This window comes from Ruditapes philippinarum, unplaced genomic scaffold (genome assembly GCF_026571515.1).
Source record: "Ruditapes philippinarum isolate M1 unplaced genomic scaffold, ASM2657151v2 ctg598_1_1_1_1, whole genome shotgun sequence".
Classification (NCBI taxonomy): domain Eukaryota; kingdom Metazoa; phylum Mollusca; class Bivalvia; order Venerida; family Veneridae; genus Ruditapes; species Ruditapes philippinarum.
Genome location: NW_026859523.1, coordinates 85,534 through 106,076, shown reverse-complemented (window position 1 = coordinate 106,076; position 20,543 = coordinate 85,534). Strand labels below are relative to the sequence as shown.

At 32.1% G+C, this 20,543-nt stretch overlaps 1 protein-coding gene across 1 annotated transcript in view; it reads left to right on the top strand.

Annotated features, from left to right (window-relative positions):
- The window catches only part of LOC132756824 (atrial natriuretic peptide receptor 1-like), a 35,845-nt gene extending 15,921 nt beyond the window's left edge, over positions 1-19,924 (top strand). Inside the window, exons 9-21 of the mRNA XM_060747964.1 lie at positions 95-215; positions 1,058-1,192; positions 1,596-1,700; positions 3,613-3,684; positions 5,111-5,276; positions 14,405-14,551; positions 15,075-15,246; positions 15,489-15,635; positions 16,392-16,584; positions 16,863-17,037; positions 17,780-17,878; positions 18,424-18,515; positions 19,305-19,924. Of these exons, the coding sequence (XP_060603947.1) occupies positions 95-215; positions 1,058-1,192; positions 1,596-1,700; positions 3,613-3,684; positions 5,111-5,276; positions 14,405-14,551; positions 15,075-15,246; positions 15,489-15,635; positions 16,392-16,584; positions 16,863-17,037; positions 17,780-17,878; positions 18,424-18,515; positions 19,305-19,781 (2,101 nt within the window). The 3' untranslated portion in view covers positions 19,782-19,924. The remainder of the gene's footprint in view (positions 1-94; positions 216-1,057; positions 1,193-1,595; positions 1,701-3,612; positions 3,685-5,110; positions 5,277-14,404; positions 14,552-15,074; positions 15,247-15,488; positions 15,636-16,391; positions 16,585-16,862; positions 17,038-17,779; positions 17,879-18,423; positions 18,516-19,304) is intronic.
- The last annotated feature ends 619 nt before the right edge of the window (positions 19,925-20,543 follow it).

Below are 20,543 nucleotides of genomic sequence, written 5' to 3'. Positions count from 1 at the left end.
TTTTTGTTTCTGGGAAGTTGTAAGGTGGGTCTCGTTGGAAATCGGCTTCTAATTTCTTTTAAAATACATACCAGATGTTCAATCATAATTTCAGTCGCAGAAAATTGAATAAAGATATGCGATGGCGAATTAGTTGGAAAGATGTTGATGTTTTGAAGACAAAGGGGAGTGTGATGTCAGGATTTTCTAAATCTAAAATGTCAATAGAACAAGATGTAAGTTCACATCTGTTGTGCGTTTTTATACCCCGTGAGTTATCAGTAATAATATGTAATAAATTTGTTAATTGTTTTTACAAAACGGTTCATATGAAATTGAGCGCTTTAATCTTATAAATTATATTGAGAGTTGCTGGACTTCTCAATCATTTTCAATCAGTGTTTCTTCTCAATTAATTTGGGAGGGGCCTTAGCCTCTTGATTTTTTGGGAAAATCAAAAGAGAATAAAAAAGCTGATATAAGTTCAGATTTTTTGGGAAAAGTAGCTGCATGATGAGACCAGGCATGATTTTAAAGAAAATTCCAGTTGTAAAAATGCCTTTTATACGCCTTTGTTATATAAGAAGGAAACTCACTGACAATATTATCTTATTTATGTCTTCACAAGAATTATCATGACCCTTCGTAATCATATTTCTTTCTTCATTTCATTGCACAATCAACATACAAATTTCGCAATTAATATGTTACAAAAAGGCATTTTGATGTAGAAAACAGCAACATAGTACAAACATTGTATAGGAATACATATAACTCTTAGCTCCTCAATACTGTATAAAACTTTTCAATAAACTGTAGCTTTATTATCAATCTTATAAGAGTTGAAACATTAATACCACGTCAAAGATACTGCTTGTTTTTGTTTATTACGAGTTATATGGTATATGTTAGGCTGAGAGTGTGCACAAGTTATATGGTATATTTTAGGCTGAGAGTGTGCACAAGTTATATAGTATATTTTAGGCTGAGAGTGTACACGATGATACCAGGTTTATTACACAAGTAATATGGTATATTTTAGGCTCAGAGTGTATACAACTTATATGGTATATTTTAGGCTGAGAGTGTACACGATGATACCAGGTATATAACTGGCTCGAATTGTTTATATAAAGGAATGGCTGTTTTTATCAGAAAATACCATTTTTCGTCCATTGATATCACATCAAAGGTCCTTGTCGAAATGAGACGGGTATGTGTTTGTTTCATAATATATGAAATACTAGGTATATATACTATGTTTAGCTGAATTAAACATGACATAGCAGGGTCTGTATTAATGTAGAGATCATTATTTTGATTTTCACACAAACGGCCACTAAAGTTCTCTACCAACTTATTTTTACCATTTTCAACTACAACTAGTATGCAATTGTACTTTATATCAGATATTTGTTTGTGTATGTCAACCGATAAAACTATTGGAAAAAACAGGCGCTTTTATCATAAAACATCTACAAATACAAAATGTTCTGATGGTATCGGACGAAATGCTGTAACCAAATGTTATACTTTTACCAGCGTAATTTTATTTGTTCACATTTAGCTAATGATAATGGTAACACTTATGTCTGTTTTATCAATTCTAATTTTAGTTGTATCATCTGCGGCACAATAATTTGGAGACATTTATTGGAGCCTGTACTGAAACAGGAAATATTTCTGTTTTATCAGAGCTTTGTCCAAGGGGAAGCCTTATGGTAACATGTTAATTTATTCTTCGAAACGCTCGGTGCTATTGTTGTTAATTGAAGATATGGTACTTAAAAAACTCATCTTCTAGGGGTACTGACATCACTTCAGCATCCAAAACAACAACACGAAATAAATGACACTTATTTAGGAAATCATAGATATAGTAAGGAAACGACATCACACTAAATCGACAAATAAATAATTATATGTACTTTTCATTTGTCGTTTTCGTGTCTACAGGGTTACAATAAATTCAATACTGCTTTTATCAAAAACTAATTCTGCATACTTATTAAATTGACAATGGAGTGGCTAAAGAAATAATTTTCACAAAATATTAACTTAAATATAAAGTACGTTTTTATATTATTTTTTATACAGCAAAAGTACTTTAATTACAAGTACTTTGTAATAAGCACTGTAACACCGCACTTTGGGGTCAAACGCACTTTGGGGTTCGACCCCAAAGTGCGTTAAACTTCGCACCGCACTTTGGGGTCCAACGCACTTTGGGGTCAAAATCGAGAAATTGACCCCAAAGTGCGTTAATATGCTACATATCAACGCACTTTGGGTTCCAGAGGTCTAAAGGTGTCATCTGAGTTCAGCTCAAATACTTGAGTACTGACTTATTTTCGATCTGCGGCATTGAAATATTTGAGGTGGAGTTCAAGATGGCGGTCAATATTTTGATGTGCTTAAGTGATAAAAGTTTCATTAATTTTACCACTTGAAACATCTAAAAATTGTGTTCTTATAACAAAATTACGGTGGCATAAAAGTGACATTTGCATTTTTTTAGTTTTGCATACATATTTTTTTTAGTTTTGCATACATATTTTTTTTTAGTTTTGAATTCATATTTTATTTTAGCTTTTTGTACATATTTTATTTTTGTTTTTCGTACATATTTTAGCCAATCAAAACAGCTTTCACATCTCATAACAGCCCATAGTTGAGTATAAAACTAGCACAGTGGTTTGGTCACAATTCGGCCTATTTTTGGAATCGGCCCAGTCGTTTTCTGCCGGGCTAGTCTGGTTTCAGCAGACCCTTTTCGGCCCATTTTTTAAATTATATGTATTTTATGGCTCTTTCAACATATAATCAGGCATTTTTTACTGAAATGTCTTACTTATATTGCCCAGAATTTATACCTTTGTCTATGCTAAGACTATCATATTTCTATAAAATGTGTAAATAAAAAACGGGAAAATAATCCATTTGGCTAAAAACAATGGAATTAATGAACGGTGTACATACTTGTAAAATAAATGGAAAATTTGAGAAAAAAATATATAAATATTTTAAGCTTAATATTTGATACAAATTCATTATGAGGTGATTTATTTGGTGAAAGTTCTTCACTTACTAATCAAAACCATTTAAATCCCTATTGATTCTATTATAATCCAGGGCACATGTTTTGCGTCTATTTAATACCTTGATTTTTGTTAACCATTCGCTTTGGCTACAATATATTATTTAAAACATAATGAACATTAATCTTCTATGACCCCAAAGTGCGGTCGTTTGCCTGATGTTAAAAAATGCATATGTACCTGTTTAACGCACTTTGGGGTCGAAATTGGACCCCAAAGTGCGTAACGCACTCTGGGGTCGGACCCCAAAGTACGTAACGCACTTTGGGGTTGGACCCCAAAGTGCGTTTGACCCCAAAGTGCGGTGTTACAAAGCACATTTTATCAATGTTTCAATTCCTTAAAAGTATTTGATTTTTATCTTTCATCAAATAGCAAAGCATTATTGTTTGAGATTGTACATGAAAGTATTAAATGTATGAAATTATTAAATTGTCCTTGTATTTTTCCATATTTCTATGTTTTAATGATTTAAGCGTTTTTATGTAAAAAATGATTCAAGTAAAATGTATATAATTTAAACATTTTTTTTCAGGATATCATAGCAAATGAAGGTATAGAACTGGACTGGTCATTTCGACATTCCCTGATCAACGATATTGTGCAGGTAATGATGTTCTCTTTCATGGTTAGATATTTCTGATACCGGAGTTGTTATCCCACATGACATTAGCGACTTTCCAGCTTTACTGGTCAAGGAACACCTCAGGTGCCCTTCAAAGCATTATTTAAGACATGAACAGTCACCTGAGTGGAACTACCTTGCTAAATAGATTCCTCGCGTGAAAGAATCAAAAGACCCTGTCGGAATTCAAACCCAAAGTGGTAAGGAGAAAGTGGTTTGAAGTCGACAACCTTAACCACTCGGCCACAGACGGCCCCTTTAACAACATACGTCTTTTTGAGGTTACTACAGAAATAGGGAAATAGAAAATTGTGCCATTTGTACTGCTTCAATTTGTTTTTAAATTAGTTTTAAATAAGAAAGCTAGGTTTGAAAATATAAATAAGTATCGGTTTGTTGTTCTATGCCGCCTTTCAATTCCATATCATTTTTAATGTCATGAGTTAGGTGGAATGGGCACCATGGATAAGGAGAGATCTTTTTCTTGAGCAATGGAGAAAAACATAATAAATGTAGTAAGAATCATTTAAAAGCGCAACATCTCTCATATACCAATATTTAGCCTTGTTTCAGTCTTCAAGAACACAGTTTTTTTGAAAATTAACACTTCCAAAGAACCAGAGAAATAAGCTGTATTCTCGTAAAATATCGTGTTAGGCGATATATCGTCTTATCCATGGAGTAGTTCATTGATCGTTTTTCTACAAATACGATACATTCATATGTCAATTTCTTTATCTTTAACAGTTGTAAACTTCCTTTAGGTATGATGGCATTTATATTCTAGTTTTATTTTTTTGATTAATGTAAATATCATTACATTTGCAAAACATGGTTACAGGGTTAGTTTTGAAAAATGAAAACAATCAGTTCCTTTTCATAAAACATCATATAATTATATTTTATGGGTGTCACATTTTCCAACGTCATTGATCTTGTAAAATTTAAATATCCTGTTTGAAATTGCGTGAAATATTTTTATTAGTTTTACGGGTTAATGCCCAGAGCCAATTTTCGTACAGACATACTACTTTCTTAAAACTAAATCATAAAACAGAAGCTCTAGAGTACACTAAATCATTTTTTTTAAGCAATGTCTGTTAAGAAATCATTTGACACTTTTTTTACAAAACAAAAGGATACAAACATTTTGTTGTGGGACTTATTATGTTTATAACGTTTTTGCCTAGGGACTTATCCTGGTTTCAAACATCTGATTTAATTAGATCAAAATATCTTCAAGAAAAGTGAAGTATTCTTTAAAGTTTCATTTTATAAATATAGGACAATTTTTTGCCATCGGTCTAAAAGGCCTAGCATTCTACAGTTTCTTTTTAACAGTAAAATATTGTTCAGAAATTATTACAAGGATAAATTCACCTTCCTTTAAAACATATATATTATACAGGGTATGAAATACCTCCATAACAGCGATGTTCACGTGCATGGACGATTGCGTAGCAGCAATTGTGTGGTTGACAGCCGATTCCTTCTCAAAATCAAAGGCTTCGGACCAAAAAGTTTCTTCGAAATGGAGTTCAAAAACAAACGGGACGCATTTCATAATGATTCGAGTAAGTATAAGTGTTCCTGTATGAGTAAATGATATTACTGTCATTTTAGGAATCTTTTTTTATTTTATTTTTTTTGTGCATCAAATATACACACTGAATAAAATATGATTTGATGTTTTCTTTTTTCTTCTTCTGCGCTGCGATACTTGAAATTATAAAACTTTTTATCCCTCTCGATTGTGACCTATATATACATGTACACGAGTCATGCTCAAACAACGGCTTTAATGCCTGTGCAGAGATTTTGACATTTTAATTATTTCCCGATATTTGATCTGCAAATGTGATTATTATTCTCATTTGCGTATTTTCTGCAGATGTTTTCAAATCTAAAATGACAGTCACAGGGGTAATTTTGGTCTTTTACAGCTAGTGAATTATGAAATAGAAAACGAACAAGAGATACAGTCCCCTATAATATATATAGTAGACCGCTTCATCGCATGCTCATAGTGTACTTATAACCTTTCCATTTAAAACTGAAACTGAAACTGTTCTATTTAATTAAACGCCTATTTCTATATACATATTCAATGGCGTTGTACACAAGGATAATAAAAGTATGTACATGTAGATAAAAAAAAACACATATGCATGGCAAATGAATTACAAAAAAATATGTTAAAGATATCAGCCGTGAAAAATATTAAGTATTAAAAACTTTAAAAAAAGAAAGAATAGTTATAAAAAATAACAATAAAAAATAATTTAAAAGAAAATAAAAATTAATGGTTATTTCAGTAAAATTTCAAACACATTTCCACATCTCTATCAGTTTACAGCCCAATCACAATTTTAAAACAATGCGTGAAAATCTCTAAAATAGTAGGTTTTGACATTTTTCTTGAACATGTCCAAAGTCGAAGACTGTCTTAAATACAGAGGCAATTTATTCCAGAGAGTTGGACCAACGGTACTAAAACTTCTGTCGTTAAATGTTTTCCTTTTATTAAAGGGGACAGCAAAACAATAATCCATATTATCAACAGATCTGAGATTTGGTCTTTTTATGACAGGCTTGTGTATCAGTTCTGTTAGATAAACCGGAGCATTGCCCATAAAACAGTTATACATTGTACATAGTATTTTAAAATTGGTCCTAGCTTTAATTGGTAACCAATGCAGTTCCAACAAAGAGTCTTTGGAACTATCATATTTCCGCGTTGCAAAACAAGTTTAGCGCACATATTCTGGATACGCTGTAATTTCTGTAACTCACTTTCTGAAATGCCAAACAATATAGCGTTGCAATAATCCAAATGTGAGATTACAAGCGACAATACTAGGATTTTTGTGGCGTCCTGAGTCAGATATTTGCGAATGCTCTTTATTCTCAAATAATTTAACATAGCAGTTCTACACTTGGTCTTAACATGTGTTAAGAATCTTAGGCCCTCGTCTAAGTAGACACCTAAGTATCTTATGACACTGACATTTTGAATTTTATCACCGGCGATATCAATTTCTTTAATTGAACATTTACCAAGTTGGGCTTTACTACCAAACATAATGAATTCTGTCTTAGTGGTGTTCATTTTGAGTTTATTGGCATTCATCCAGTAATTGATGATTAAAGCACTGTCTTCAAGTTGCTTTATAGCGTTAAGTTCATTGGTCACTGAAGTTGGTCGAAAACGTTGACTAGCAATGTGGTCATCAGCAAAGCCGTACACAGATATGGATGGTGGTATCACATCAAAAGGGTTCCCGTATATGTGAGATAGAGCCACGGACCAAGACAGCTCCCCTGAGGTACACTGCATTCCAGCAATCGATTCAGTAGAATTAACACTGACGCGACCACTACGAGTCCACCCAAGCTAACACGGTACCATTGACACCGTACTGACTGTGTAACACGTCGATTGGAATGTAGTGGTCAACGGTGTCGAAAGCTGCACTTAGATCTATTGCAATTAGAGCTGTGACCTCTTGCTTCTTCATACCGTCTAGAAGATCATTGACAAGTCTTAGTAAAGCAGTCTCACATTAATGGTGACGCCTGTATGCTGATTGGTTTTTGGGTAACAAATTATGGGTATCGACATGGTTATTTAGTCTGAAGAGCGCAGCCTTTTCTATCAAATTTGAAAGAAACGATAAGTTACTGACAGGCCTGTAGTTTGACAATTGTAATTCTAAACCAGACTTCTTAAGAAGGGGTCTAACGATCGCCTGTTTCCAGTGTGTTCGAATTACGCCTTTAGACAGAGATAGATTGACCAGTTTGGTAATGGTTTGCAGACGCTCATCTAGATGTGACTTTAGATGTTATATTTTCGATCCTTGAAGATCATTCAGCACGACATTATTGTTGTGCTTGTGGTATTTTTAGTTTCAACTTTTCGGCATTTTCTAGTTGGGTGGTTCCAGTATTCCTACTTGAATAATGTTGAATCACCCTTAGGATATGTTGCCTGCTTTTTAAATTTGTCTTTTGACGTCTTATCTGTGATACGCAGGCTTCATAACCTCTGATCCCCTTTCAATATTCCATTTTCTTTAGTTCCGCCCATTGTTTTCTCGTTTAGGGCACACGCTTTCTATTACTTGGGGACCATACGCCGCTTTTCATGGAATGGCATTACTGTGTCATATTGAAGGTTCCATGATAACCGCCGTATGAACACATCTGCGGATGTTTCTAAATTCATAATTTTACTATTTCATGTTTAAATGTTGAGTTCTGCTTGGGCCGGTGCTGGGGGGCGTGGACGGTAACTTGCACTTTCCAGTACCGTCCATGAACAGGCTCAATCAAACCGAGCCTGCAACATTTTCAATTTTGCCGTGTTGGGCTTTCTTTAGGGATTCTGTATTTATCTATTTTATGATCACATCCGTGTTATTTGTGCCGTGTGGCGGCTGTAAAAAGTCTCCCCGTACATTTAATCAATGATGTAATATTTTCGATCCTTGAAGATCGTTCAGCACGACATTATTGTTGTGCTTGTGGTATTTTTAGTTTCAACTTTTCGGCATTTTCTAGTTGGGTGGTTCCAGTATTCCTACTTGAATAATGTTGAATCACCCTTAGGATATGTTGCCTGCTTTTTAAATTTGTCTTTTGACGTCTTATCTGTGATACGCAGGCTTCATAACCTCTGATCCCCTTTCAATATTCCATTTTCTTTAGTTCCGCCCATTGTTTTCTCGTTTAGGGCACACGCTTTCTATTACTTGGGGACCATACGCCGCTTTTCATGGAATGGCATTACTGTGTCACATTGAAGGTTCCATGATAACCGCCGTATGAACACATCTGCGGATGTTTCTAAATTCAAAATTTTACTATTTCATGTTTAAATGTTGAGTTCTGCTTGGGCCGGTGCTGGGGGGCATGGACGGTAACTTGCACTTTCCAGTACCGTCCATGAACAGGCTCAATCAAACCGAGCCTGCAACATTTTCAATTTTGCCGTGTTGGGCTTTCTTTAGGGATTCTGTAGTATGAACAGGCTCAATCAAACCGAGCCTGCAACATTTTCAATTTTGCCGTGTTGGGCTTTCTTTAGGGATTCTGTATTTATCTATCTTATCTATTTTTTAATATATGTGTGGGTATTAAGTCCAGCTCACACGATTTGGTATTTAGTTCACAAATAAGGCTCTTCACCTGTGTTTCTGTAAGATCCTCGAAATTTTCTAAAGGTTGTATTTGTTTGACATTTGGAATGAAGCTTGGAAAATCCTGAAGTGATTTACGAATTTTAGCTATTTTGTCCATAAAAAAGTCTGCAAACTTCTCAGCTAGCTCACCGTCATTTGTAGACTGTGGCATAGGATTTTCAGCTTTAGTACCAGTTAATTCCGAAATTAAACCATAGAGTTTTTTTGAATCACCTTTGGCATTTAGAATTTTCTCACTTATTACTAGTTTTTTCTCAGCATCAATTTCTTTACAGTATCTATTCCGTGCTTCTTTAAATTTCTTGAACTGTTCTGGCTCTTTGTACTTTCTCCAAATTCTCTCTTTTTTCCGGACAATACGCTTAGATTGCAATATTGACTCATTGAACCAAGGTTTTTGAGTTCTGCATTTCCTAGTTTGTTCCTTTGTTGGAGCATGTTTGTCGATAACACATTGGATTTCTGATTCAAACAAGTTTACAAAAGTATTGACATCCTCACTATCAACTGAAATCTTCGTTAAATCATCAGAGAATTCAGAATGGGATATGCTTTTCCAGTTTCTAAATTGTACAGTTTTACTGGTAATGTTTTCTTTCTTCACATTAATGACTACGTGGACAGCACAGTGATCGGAGAGAAAAGGTCCTTGTTCACATTTAAGTACACATACACCATTAATCGATTCAGTGATAACCAAGTCTAAACAGTTTCCAGCAGTGTGTGTACTAAAGTTGACATGTTGCTCTAAACCCAAAGCATGAAGGCAATTTTGAAAGTTTGTAGATGCACCACTACCATTGTCAAGGTGAAGGTTGAAGTCTCCCATAATCAACAAGTTAGAGTATGTAGGTAAGATATCTTCTATGAAATTTGAAAAGTCAGTTACAAATTGCTCACATGTGGCTAGGGATGGGGGTCTGTATAAACCAACTACGTGTACTGTTATACATTTGAAAATGAGTTTCCATATGCCAAACTCAAAACTTTGTTAGTTCCCATGTTCCATCTTTCTCATTTTAATTTCGGTTATACAAGTCAAAGCAACACCACGACCAATTTTGTTCTTGCGGTTTGCATCACTGATTTTGTAACCGTGTTGATTGAGATCAGACGTTTCATACTGATGTTGTTTTTCGTCAGAATACCATGTTTCAGTCAACAAAGCAAAGTCAATTCTTTGTTCCCTCAAATACTGGCCAACAAAATTATCCTTGTTAACAACAGATCAACAGTTAAGTGTAAAACATTTTTTTTAACCTTTTCATTTGTTGTCAATTATTGTGTTACCATTACGTCCCCCTTTTAATGGATTAAAATATTTGAAAATATTAAAGTATTGAAATTAATCAGCCAACAGAAACGCTTCTAGAGGTTATACATGATTGCTGTTGTAATAAATAAAGCATTATCATTGATGATTCTCTGAGGTTTCAAGTTATATAAGATGATATGACCATTGCCATTAAGGACGTAATATCGGATTCTTTCAATATCAATCTGATAACAGAAATATTTTTGGTGAACTTATTATATATCTCGAGTACGAATATACATGTACTAGATAGAGGATTTACTTAAAACATGAAACTGAACTTTATAAAAAAAAATAGAAAATAAATTGCGAAGTAGAAAATTTATTTTGTGATTGTTTGTATTATTCAATCTTTCGTTCGTTCGTCCATTTATTTCATTTGTTCTTTCATTTGTTGTTTTTTTTTTCAATGAAATAAGTGACTAAGTGAAATCGAGTTTGTTTCATAGCAGGGAATAACATTTGAAATCTTGTTTCATTTTTTGTGGCATATTTGATATAATCTTCTCAACAGATATCCCAATCATAACAGACCTTGACATAAATTTCGATTGAGTATTTTATAGATTCAGCGGAAATTAGAAAATCTGTAGAGCCGATGCGTTGACATTTTAATCAATTCTTACGTGTAGAAAGGAGATTATTTTCCCGCTCTCACATATCAGGGATAGTTGAAGAAATTGACTTCAATGTTTTTATAATAGATTTTTTATGTAACAATATGATACTAGTATATGTTTCTTTGTAAGATAAGAAATTAAAGATGTAAGATGAGAAATTAAAGATGTGTTCATTTATTCTATGTAATTGGAAAAATTCTTTAACTGTGGTTGTGGTCATATCCAAAAAATAATGCTCCTGTCTAAAGTACACATTCTGTCAGAAACAAAACAATGTATTCACCACAATATGGTTGTTTTGTTTTTGTTTGGTTTTACGGCGATCTGACATAATTTAGGTCATATGGCGCCGAAACAGGAAATATGAGTTTGACTAACCTTGGGTGTTACATACTTTGACCTTGACCAGGGGTAAAAAAAACTCACCTCCCAAAGTTAAATTATGCAAAGACTCCAGTAAATATAGTACCCATTTAGTCGCATCTTACAATCACGCAGGGTTAATCGGTGGCTGTAATCATGCCTCAATCCTACCACAAATGACCATCAAATGTAGTAATTGAATTGATATAACAAAAAACATCAAACTCAAATTTATAAAGGGAAGTATCATTAATACTATTATTTATAAATTAATTATCTATTTCAAGGCTTAGAACAAGAAAATCTTCGTCCAAGTATTCTTACAAATTGATAATGCTTTTATTTCAAATAATTTTTAGAGAAAAAAAACATGCTGTCTGACCAATCTTCCGAAAAGGCTCTAGTCATCGGCAATATAATGATCTGAAAAATAGTTTCTTTTCATTTTGGATTAACCAGGAATTTCAATCCGACTTTGAATTTAGATCTATTAGCATAAAAATCATTATGTTTCAGTAATTAGGTAGAAAAAATATACAAATCAAAGCTTAGACGAATCTAATGTACTAGACCGCAATACTTTACCTATGATTACTATCATTGTTATTATTCGACTTAACTAAAAAACATATATAAAACGGTAAAAAATTCTTGATTAACTAAATAGTATTTTTAATAACATATACCTAAATTTACTAAAAGTAATAATGGAAACAGTGAAACTTATCACCATTTATCAGTCTTAGTTAATTATTTACTAATTTCTAAACGAAAATGTCCTTATAATCTCAACCAGCTAAGCGCAGCTATATAATAGAAAGATTAGGGATATTTTTCTGTTAAAAGCATTCATGTAAATGGGAAATTATGCGCTTATATTCACACCAGATTATCAATCGGGAAGGGCTTAATCTAATGTTGTAAGAACTTGTTGCCCAACCCATTTGCATTCTGATATATACTCATTATTTGTATAATATGCATGTTAACATGTATCTAATGCCATAAATATGTTTGAACTAAACAAGATTATCATCTTTTAAAAAAATGATATCATGAAAAGAATGTCATCTTAGCTATGATAATTAACATCCAAGTTCAAATTACAAATTTAAGGACAAGATATGTAATTTGTAGTTAAAAATTCTCTATGAAAAAACATGTCATGAAACTATTTACAAATCTGTTTGTTTTTGTGTAAGATGTAATTTTATTTCATCTCGTGACATTCAAAACCAGTATTCTTACTCGTGGTACCGTCACTCTTGAGAATACCTTTTCTGAAATAAAAGTTATTTTTGCACAAATATCAACAAATGTAATGTATCATATGACCCGGAGTGATATTTTAGTGTTTATTTGTTATAACATATTTGTAATTATTTGTTATAAACTATTTATAATTATTTGTTATAAACTATTTGTAATTATTTGTTATAAACCATCATGTTGTGCCTGTCATTGATTTATAAATTTAGCTTTTTCACAACTTCTATATATGGATTTATCAAGAGGTCATTTGGATAAAATTTGTAACTCAGCTTTAAAAAATATAACCATACATAATATAACATATATCAAGTCTGATGTTTTCGCCACTTTTATTTCCCTTTTTTCACCTTTCACTTAACTGATAAATTGCAGCGGAAACCTTTTAACCAAAATTTTTATGAAGATCAATCAATCATTGAGTGTGTCAGTGTGTTACTTTTAAGCTTTTACTGCCATATTGTGAAAAATGACGGTTTTCGTTGAAAAGCCTTCTCTTACATGTTCAAACTGCTTTGAAACGTTAAAAGTTGCTTCAGTGCTGATCAAACTTGGCAAAAATGTTGACTGGACCATAGCATTTGTACCAGCATACTCAATCTTAAATTTCCTGTTACTAGTACCATGGCAACGAGGGGACATCTTAAAATTGCCAAAAGCACTATTTTGCGTTGATTTCTTTACTGATTTCAAAGTGCTGCAATGAGATAGAGTCAAAGGCTTTTCAGTGTTGGTTACATTAAGATGTTAACATCGACCTTAATGTACCTGTTTTATAGGGGCGGCGCTGAAAAAAATGATCCCATTTTTAAACAACTTTTCTCAAAAGGAAAACAAGTGTTTGGGGCCAAAATAGGGCATTTTTTTAACTATTTGAGGCTTCAAGAAGGGGATGAAAAGCCGTCAAAACACGTCTATATGAGGTTAAAGGTTAAATAATTTTGTTTGAAATACATATTTTAGGGTTCTTGAAAACTATTAATCTTAAAATATCTTAGAGCAAAATCACAAACCTTGTTAACATGTGTATTTCATTTGAAACATTGAGATCGGTAATCATTATCAATTATATCATATTGTTCATTTTATTCCGCTTTGACAATATCATTTTAAAATATACGCCGATTATGTTTTCTTCAAAGATATTTCTTTTATACTTTATTTTCACTGAATTACAAAACTGAAGATATTGCAAATGTCAGTAGATATCAACTTTACAGAATAACTGGTTGTCTTTATTAATAAACAGGATCTATTGATTAAGAAACATCCGTCATTAAACAAGAAAAATAAAAATGTATGTTTCACGACATTCTTGATATAAATAAAGGTTTTTGGTCAATCCGAAAACATAAAAGAGCATACGGTTGATAATAGTAATCATCTTTCACGACAAAAACATTATTTATTGGGAACACAATATTTTATCTCTAAAAGCTTAGCTTCCGTTAACGGTGGGAACTTCGTAATGAAGATAATTGAGATATATTTTGTACATTTTTAACTTTTGAAATATGTTTCAATCATCTTGTCTTCTAAGAAAAGAAATTGCTTTGAGCCCTTCGTCCGACTTTTTCCTTGAAGTACAAATGTTAAAGAAACACGTAAATCGGTCACAAACTTTTGTACTACCTTGGAGATATCCTGTTTGTGCTAGATGAGTGTCATGTTTGATGCTGTAATTTTCAGATATTTTTAGGTCAAAATAGTAAACCAAGAGCTACTAAAAGTCTAAGTTTTAGTCAGACTTCATATTTATTATGGCCAGTCCTTTAATGATGACATACTCCAGCCATTACTACATGTATATAAAGTTCAGCCATAAAAAATAATAAATTGCGTACAGGTTTTTGCCCCTTAAGCAAACAAAAGTCAGAAACTATCATTCTTTTTCTGCAATATTTTACAACTTTTTTTAACTTCTTTAACAGAGTTACTTTGGACAGCCCCTGAGCTTCTGCGACAATCAGGATGGCACCCGGGAACACAAAAAGCCGATGTATATAGCTTTGCCATAATTCTACAAGAAATCATAATTAGAGGAGCACCTTTTGAAATGTCAGACCTTACCTCAAATAGTAAGACATTGCTTACACAACTAATTTCTTATTTTCCTACGACTTGATGATGTTAGCCTCACGATGATATAATACAGAATTACACAGAAGTGCCTTGTATCCATATGTTTGGACTGGTTGTGTATTCTTTGGATCTAAATAAAATTCTTTGTGTTGGAATAACACTGAATAAAATAGTTGTAATTTTTCTAAAATAAAATGCATCGACTACATAAAATCAGATATATGTGATTTTGTATGATATCTTGAGCTATATGATCACGAGATTTGTCAACATTATAGAAACGTTCTGTGACTAAATCAAGTCTTTAATTAAATAACAAAAAAATGGTGAAAAATAGCATGCACATATTTTTTTATTTATTTTATTTAAGAACAAAGTTTGTTTCTTGAAACAATTATTGCATAACATATGTGTCAAATCAGATATTTTTTATTAGACGTAAACAGAAAAAAACAATAAACAAATTTTATTTTGTTTGTCAGTGTTTTAGGCATAGTCAAATCCTTCTTTTGATTACAGATATTATAGAGAAAGTAAAAGCTTGTCTTAATCCACCATTTCGACCAGAATTACCATCTTCTGTTGAATGTTCCTCGGATTTGGTAGATATCATGGAATCATGCTGGAATGAGGAGTCAGAAGCCCGACCAAACTTTGATGCAATCGACTCTTTCTTGAAGAAAACATTAAAGTAAGTACTTTAAATATGGTTCCGCACAACATTTCCCGTAAAAAGTCTTATGTAGATTTGAATCTTCATTCTGCACTTAATAAATATGTTAGAGATTAACTACTTCTGTTGATCAATCGGTATTGAGATATTCAATTAAAGTAGTAGAGTAAACGACAGCATGATCATGCTTAATGTATTGCAGAAATATTTGATTACTCATTCTTTTGGAAAGAAAATTATCAGTACAACTTATTATTTAGGTCAAAGGGCAGCAATATAATGGACAATCTTATGCGAAGAATGGAGCAGTATGCTAATAACCTTGAAACTTTAGTAGAGGAACGAACAAACGCCTACTTGGAGGAGAAAAAGCGGGCGGAGGATCTTTTATATCGAATGATGCCCGTGTAGGTTTAGGGTTCAGTTTTTGATACAGAAGACAGTTTATTAGCTAAATTCGTGTGATTGTAAGCTTGATACTTTTTTTAATGTATTGGATTATAATTGTGAAAAGAGTAGAGGAAGATTTGAACAGTGTCATGAAAAGAGCTATTTCATAATAATTTCATTTGTCTCATATTTGCTCAAGATGATTGCTTGCATGCTGGCATGATAATTGTTTTTCCTTGTATCGTTTTATCAAAATCAACCGTGTTATGTAATGTCCATGAATCCAACAATTGAAATCAAATAAACTGTAATCAGGTTTCTACAGAAATGGATTTTATTTTTCAAAATCTAATCATGCTTTATGGCTGAAAAGTGATTGAGAAATTCCTCACGAACGTTTAGACTCCAATATTATGTATACTATCTAATCATATAACCGTTCTAATTACAGAAAGCAATATTGGATGGCGTTAAAAAAATAAAAAGATAATAAATGCTTCACGTATTACATTACTAGGGCATTAATTTAGTAAACAGTTCAGTGATAAGTGTTCCCTGGAGAACATGTTATTGAAAATTTAATGTCAAACGTGTGTGAACTGTGAAGTTTAAAAAGTGTTTTCTATATGGCATACCTGTCAGGCCATAAAAACATACATTATTATCAGTCCTCTGGGTTTAATAGTTTAATTAAAATATCTGGATAAATGATAAATCGGTAAATCATTACTTAAAACAAATTTAAGATACAATAATTTTCCCCCTTTTTTCAGACCTGTTGCTCGCCAGCTACAAAATGGTGGGAAGGTTGAACCGGAAACGTTTGAAGCGGTGACTATATATTTTAGCGACATCGTGGGATTCACTTCTCTTGCTAGTAGAAGTCTGCCGATGCAAGTTGTTGACTTACTTAACGACCTTTATATAACGTTCGATGCAATTATAGATAATTTCCAAGTGTACAAGGTGAATTTATCCTACTGAACTGTTCATATTAAAATGCATATGGAGTGTAACCTTACTGAAAGCTTACATTATTCTTTGAATTTTCTGATGCTTTTTCATTATACGAGTATGTCCTTTTAAAAAAGTCATTGTCTGACATTTTTTAATTTGTTATTAACACATTGATCGATTTCAATATGTATAACATACCCATTCAAACCGTTTCTAAGTAAATGTTTCTGGTAAAAGAACAATACACTATAATTTATATCGTAGTTAAGATTATTTTATTTGCTAAGGTTGAAACAATTGGAGACGCTTACATGTGCGTTTCCGGTTTACCTATTCGAATCGGGGACAAGCATGTAACCGAAATATCAAATATGGCGCTGGCGATCCTTGACAGTGTTAGAAAGTTTACCATACGACACATTCCAGAAGAACATCTACACATAAGGATAGGACTTCATTCAGGTATGATAACAGTTGCGATGTTTTATTCTAAGCAGAAGTATTGCTTTCAATAGGAAATGGAAAATCTCTCTAGATTAATGAAAATAACTTAAAATGGTAAACATTGCAGACTCGGTTTCATTTTAGCCACTTATGATAAAGGTGGAACATTACTCACGCCCGTCTACCACCGGCTTGTATGTTTCAAAATTATTATTACATGATGTATAGTACTAAATGGAGCATAACGATATAATTATTAGGTATATAACAGAAGGGAACATATGCAGAATTATAATATATAAAAGAATAGGTTGTTCATATTTCTCATTTTTGTCACGAGAATGCTTTGTGATAGGTATCTTGTTTGAACATGAAACAGGATGACTTTGAATTATTCATATTTCATTTTTCTATATATATATATATTTATCATTCAAAAGTAATTTCTGGAGAAAACAAATTGTTTATTATTATCTGTTTATTAAAACAATAGATTAATGGTATTCTGCATTGTTTATGTTTCAAGGCAATAAAGTAAAATACGGAATGCAAAAGGCTATACAGTAAATATTCGATAAACTCAACATTTGGTTTGGACAATTCAAATAACATTGCAAAAATAATAAATAACATTGCAAAAATAATAAAAAAAGGGATAAAGAAAATTTATAACCCTAATAAGGGTCCTTACATATTTCATTACATCATATAACATTTGTAAAGAATATTTTTATCAGATAATATTTCAATTATTTTTCAGGAAGTGTTGTTGCAGGTGTCGTTGGACTGAAGATGCCAAGATATTGTTTGTTTGGGGACACTGTGAACACCGCTAGCAGAATGGAGTCTACAGGTGAAGGTAAGTACCAAGCAATGATGGGTAGTAAATCAACCTTTGGATGGTTGATGCCTGACTTTTTTTATATATGTATATCTTAATTAAGCCTCCTACAATATACATAAACCACAAATTTGTAGCTCTATTTAAAAATTCATTTGTCAGATTGAATTTGAAATATATGTAAACAATTAGATTGGTCTTCGAACATGTCGTACATAACGTAAACTTATATTCAGTCCTAACAAATTTAATGTCAGTTTATAGCAACTTTTATGTTTATATTAAAATATTTATAAAGATATTACCGAATTTAACATTTCATGTTCATAAAGAGAGGTAATACAAAATATTTTTTATAAAGTCTAAGTCAAATTTTTCATAAGAAATGAATGCATAATTTTTAATGATTACATATAATATGTACAAATATTTGCAGTACATATTTTACATATTCTTCGATGTTTGAAAATTGTTTTATAAGCATAATTATATACATATATATAATTTCACTTAAGTGTGGTATACAAACTCAATTACAACATACAGGATCTTAAACATTACAGCAATGAAAATCCACATATCAGAACCTACTAGAAATTTACTCGAGAAAACAGGAGGATTCCGTACACCATTTAGAGGGGAACAGACAGTTAAGGTGAGAATTTAACAATTGCAAGCGTGGATGTTATAATGACTGGTTTGCTTGAAACATATATCTATATATTTACGGTATCAATAAAAGGCAAATTTTATATTTAAATTTTATTTTTAAGCTACTCCTCCCTAATATGTTAATATAACATATACATTTTGAGCAGAATTTGTTTTACTGTAATCAATAGTTTTGTGATCTCCATTCTTAGCGGTATTTAAAATGAATAGTATTTGCTTTCTGTGTATAAATACATCTATTTGGAATCTTGATTGTGTTTAGAATGTAAATCAGCAATTCCCTGTGTCTAAAATCGACAACGTAGAGCTAAATAAGTTTCTCGAAATCATTACTGATAAAGCAAGGTGTTAATACAAAGACAAAATGTAAATTAGGCAATCAGAATCGGTAAGTGAAGTGTGAACTAGGGAAATAAGACAAGCAAGCATGCATTAAATGTGCAAGTTTTAGAAAATATACGTTCATGTTTATTGTATGATAATGATTTAAGGTTATAGTAGTCCTTTAGTGAGATTTTTGCTGTTTGTTGTGGTTTGGTTTTTATTTGCCATTTTCAAATCGGTTTTAATTTATTGCATGTCAAAGTTTTATATAATGCAATTAAAATTTCTTGTTAAAAGACACATTCTAGGGGAAAATAAAACAAAAATATATGTCTGTTGATGTTATCAGTTTAAATTGTGGCAAAAAACTCTAAAACCATGCTGATAGTTCCTCAATTGTTTTTTATCTTTTTCTTATACTATTTCCCTGATTTTTTTTTGTTCCCAGGGCAAAGGTTTAATGAAAACGTATTGGCTACAATGCCAAAGTGTAGAAGATAAAGAACAGTTACCATGTTCAGAAAACCTTATTGAAACAGAAGACAATACATATAGTAGTTATGGTAACACCAGCATGGAAAATGAACTGATCACACTAAATGACAGCGTTCACGTTACCGGAAGTGCCTTTGAAGAGACTGATCGCATGGTTGATAGTTTGCTACACCCCAAAAGTACAATCATACCCAACCCTCTTGTAATGGAGGCACCACATGCCGACCAGTTGTCTTTAAACAAAATGGACGTATTGGATGCGTGTTTTGGATCGAACGGTTTAAGGAAACCTCAAACGAAAATGGTGATAGGCAACATTGCTGAAAAAGAAAGTGACCTTGAAGATACATTGTTAGAACTTGATAGTGTCAGTACGCATTCACATGATGCATCCCAGCTAAATGTGGCTGGATTGCCTAGAGTTGTTTAGGAGATTATTTACCGTGGTATTTCAACTTTTAATGTGGATGAACTGTCATATTGTTATCATTTGAAATTGATTTTTTTTTTCATATTGAGTCTATCTATTGTTCATATGATGTTGTTATTAATATTTATTGTATGTATTAATGTTAATTGTTACCTTTGTTAAAATTATGCCCTTAAAGATGTAAAGGTATTAAATTATCAACGAGGCTGAGTTCGTTCAATACTTTTAATTGAAATGTCCATTCATTGTATGATCTCAGTATATTACTATATCAATATAAGATCAAGTAGATTTAACCCAAGAGGTTAAAGTCACACCACAACTTCACATCAAGCACTTGTTTAAGCACCATCAATATATAATCAGTATCAAGAAGATATCAAATATGTAGATCAATATGAAGATCAAGCCCTGAAAACAAACAAATATAGCAATACTAAAATCATGTACATACTGAGATCATTAAACACACATCACAATATATACAATTTAAGTCATAGCATGATTATAAACATACATCTCACATCAAATAGCCAATATAACAGTCATTAAACCATTACATCAATTAATTACTTTAATATTTAATTAATGAACATTCCAAGTACAGTTTTCTGTATTATATTCAATATGAAACAATTCAATCCAGTGGCCTATTAAATGAATATAGTTAACTTATAAAATAGTAAAAACAATAATATGACTTGTACAATTATACATACCAATTGTGGATTGGACTCAATGACACTCATACAAAAATCCTCT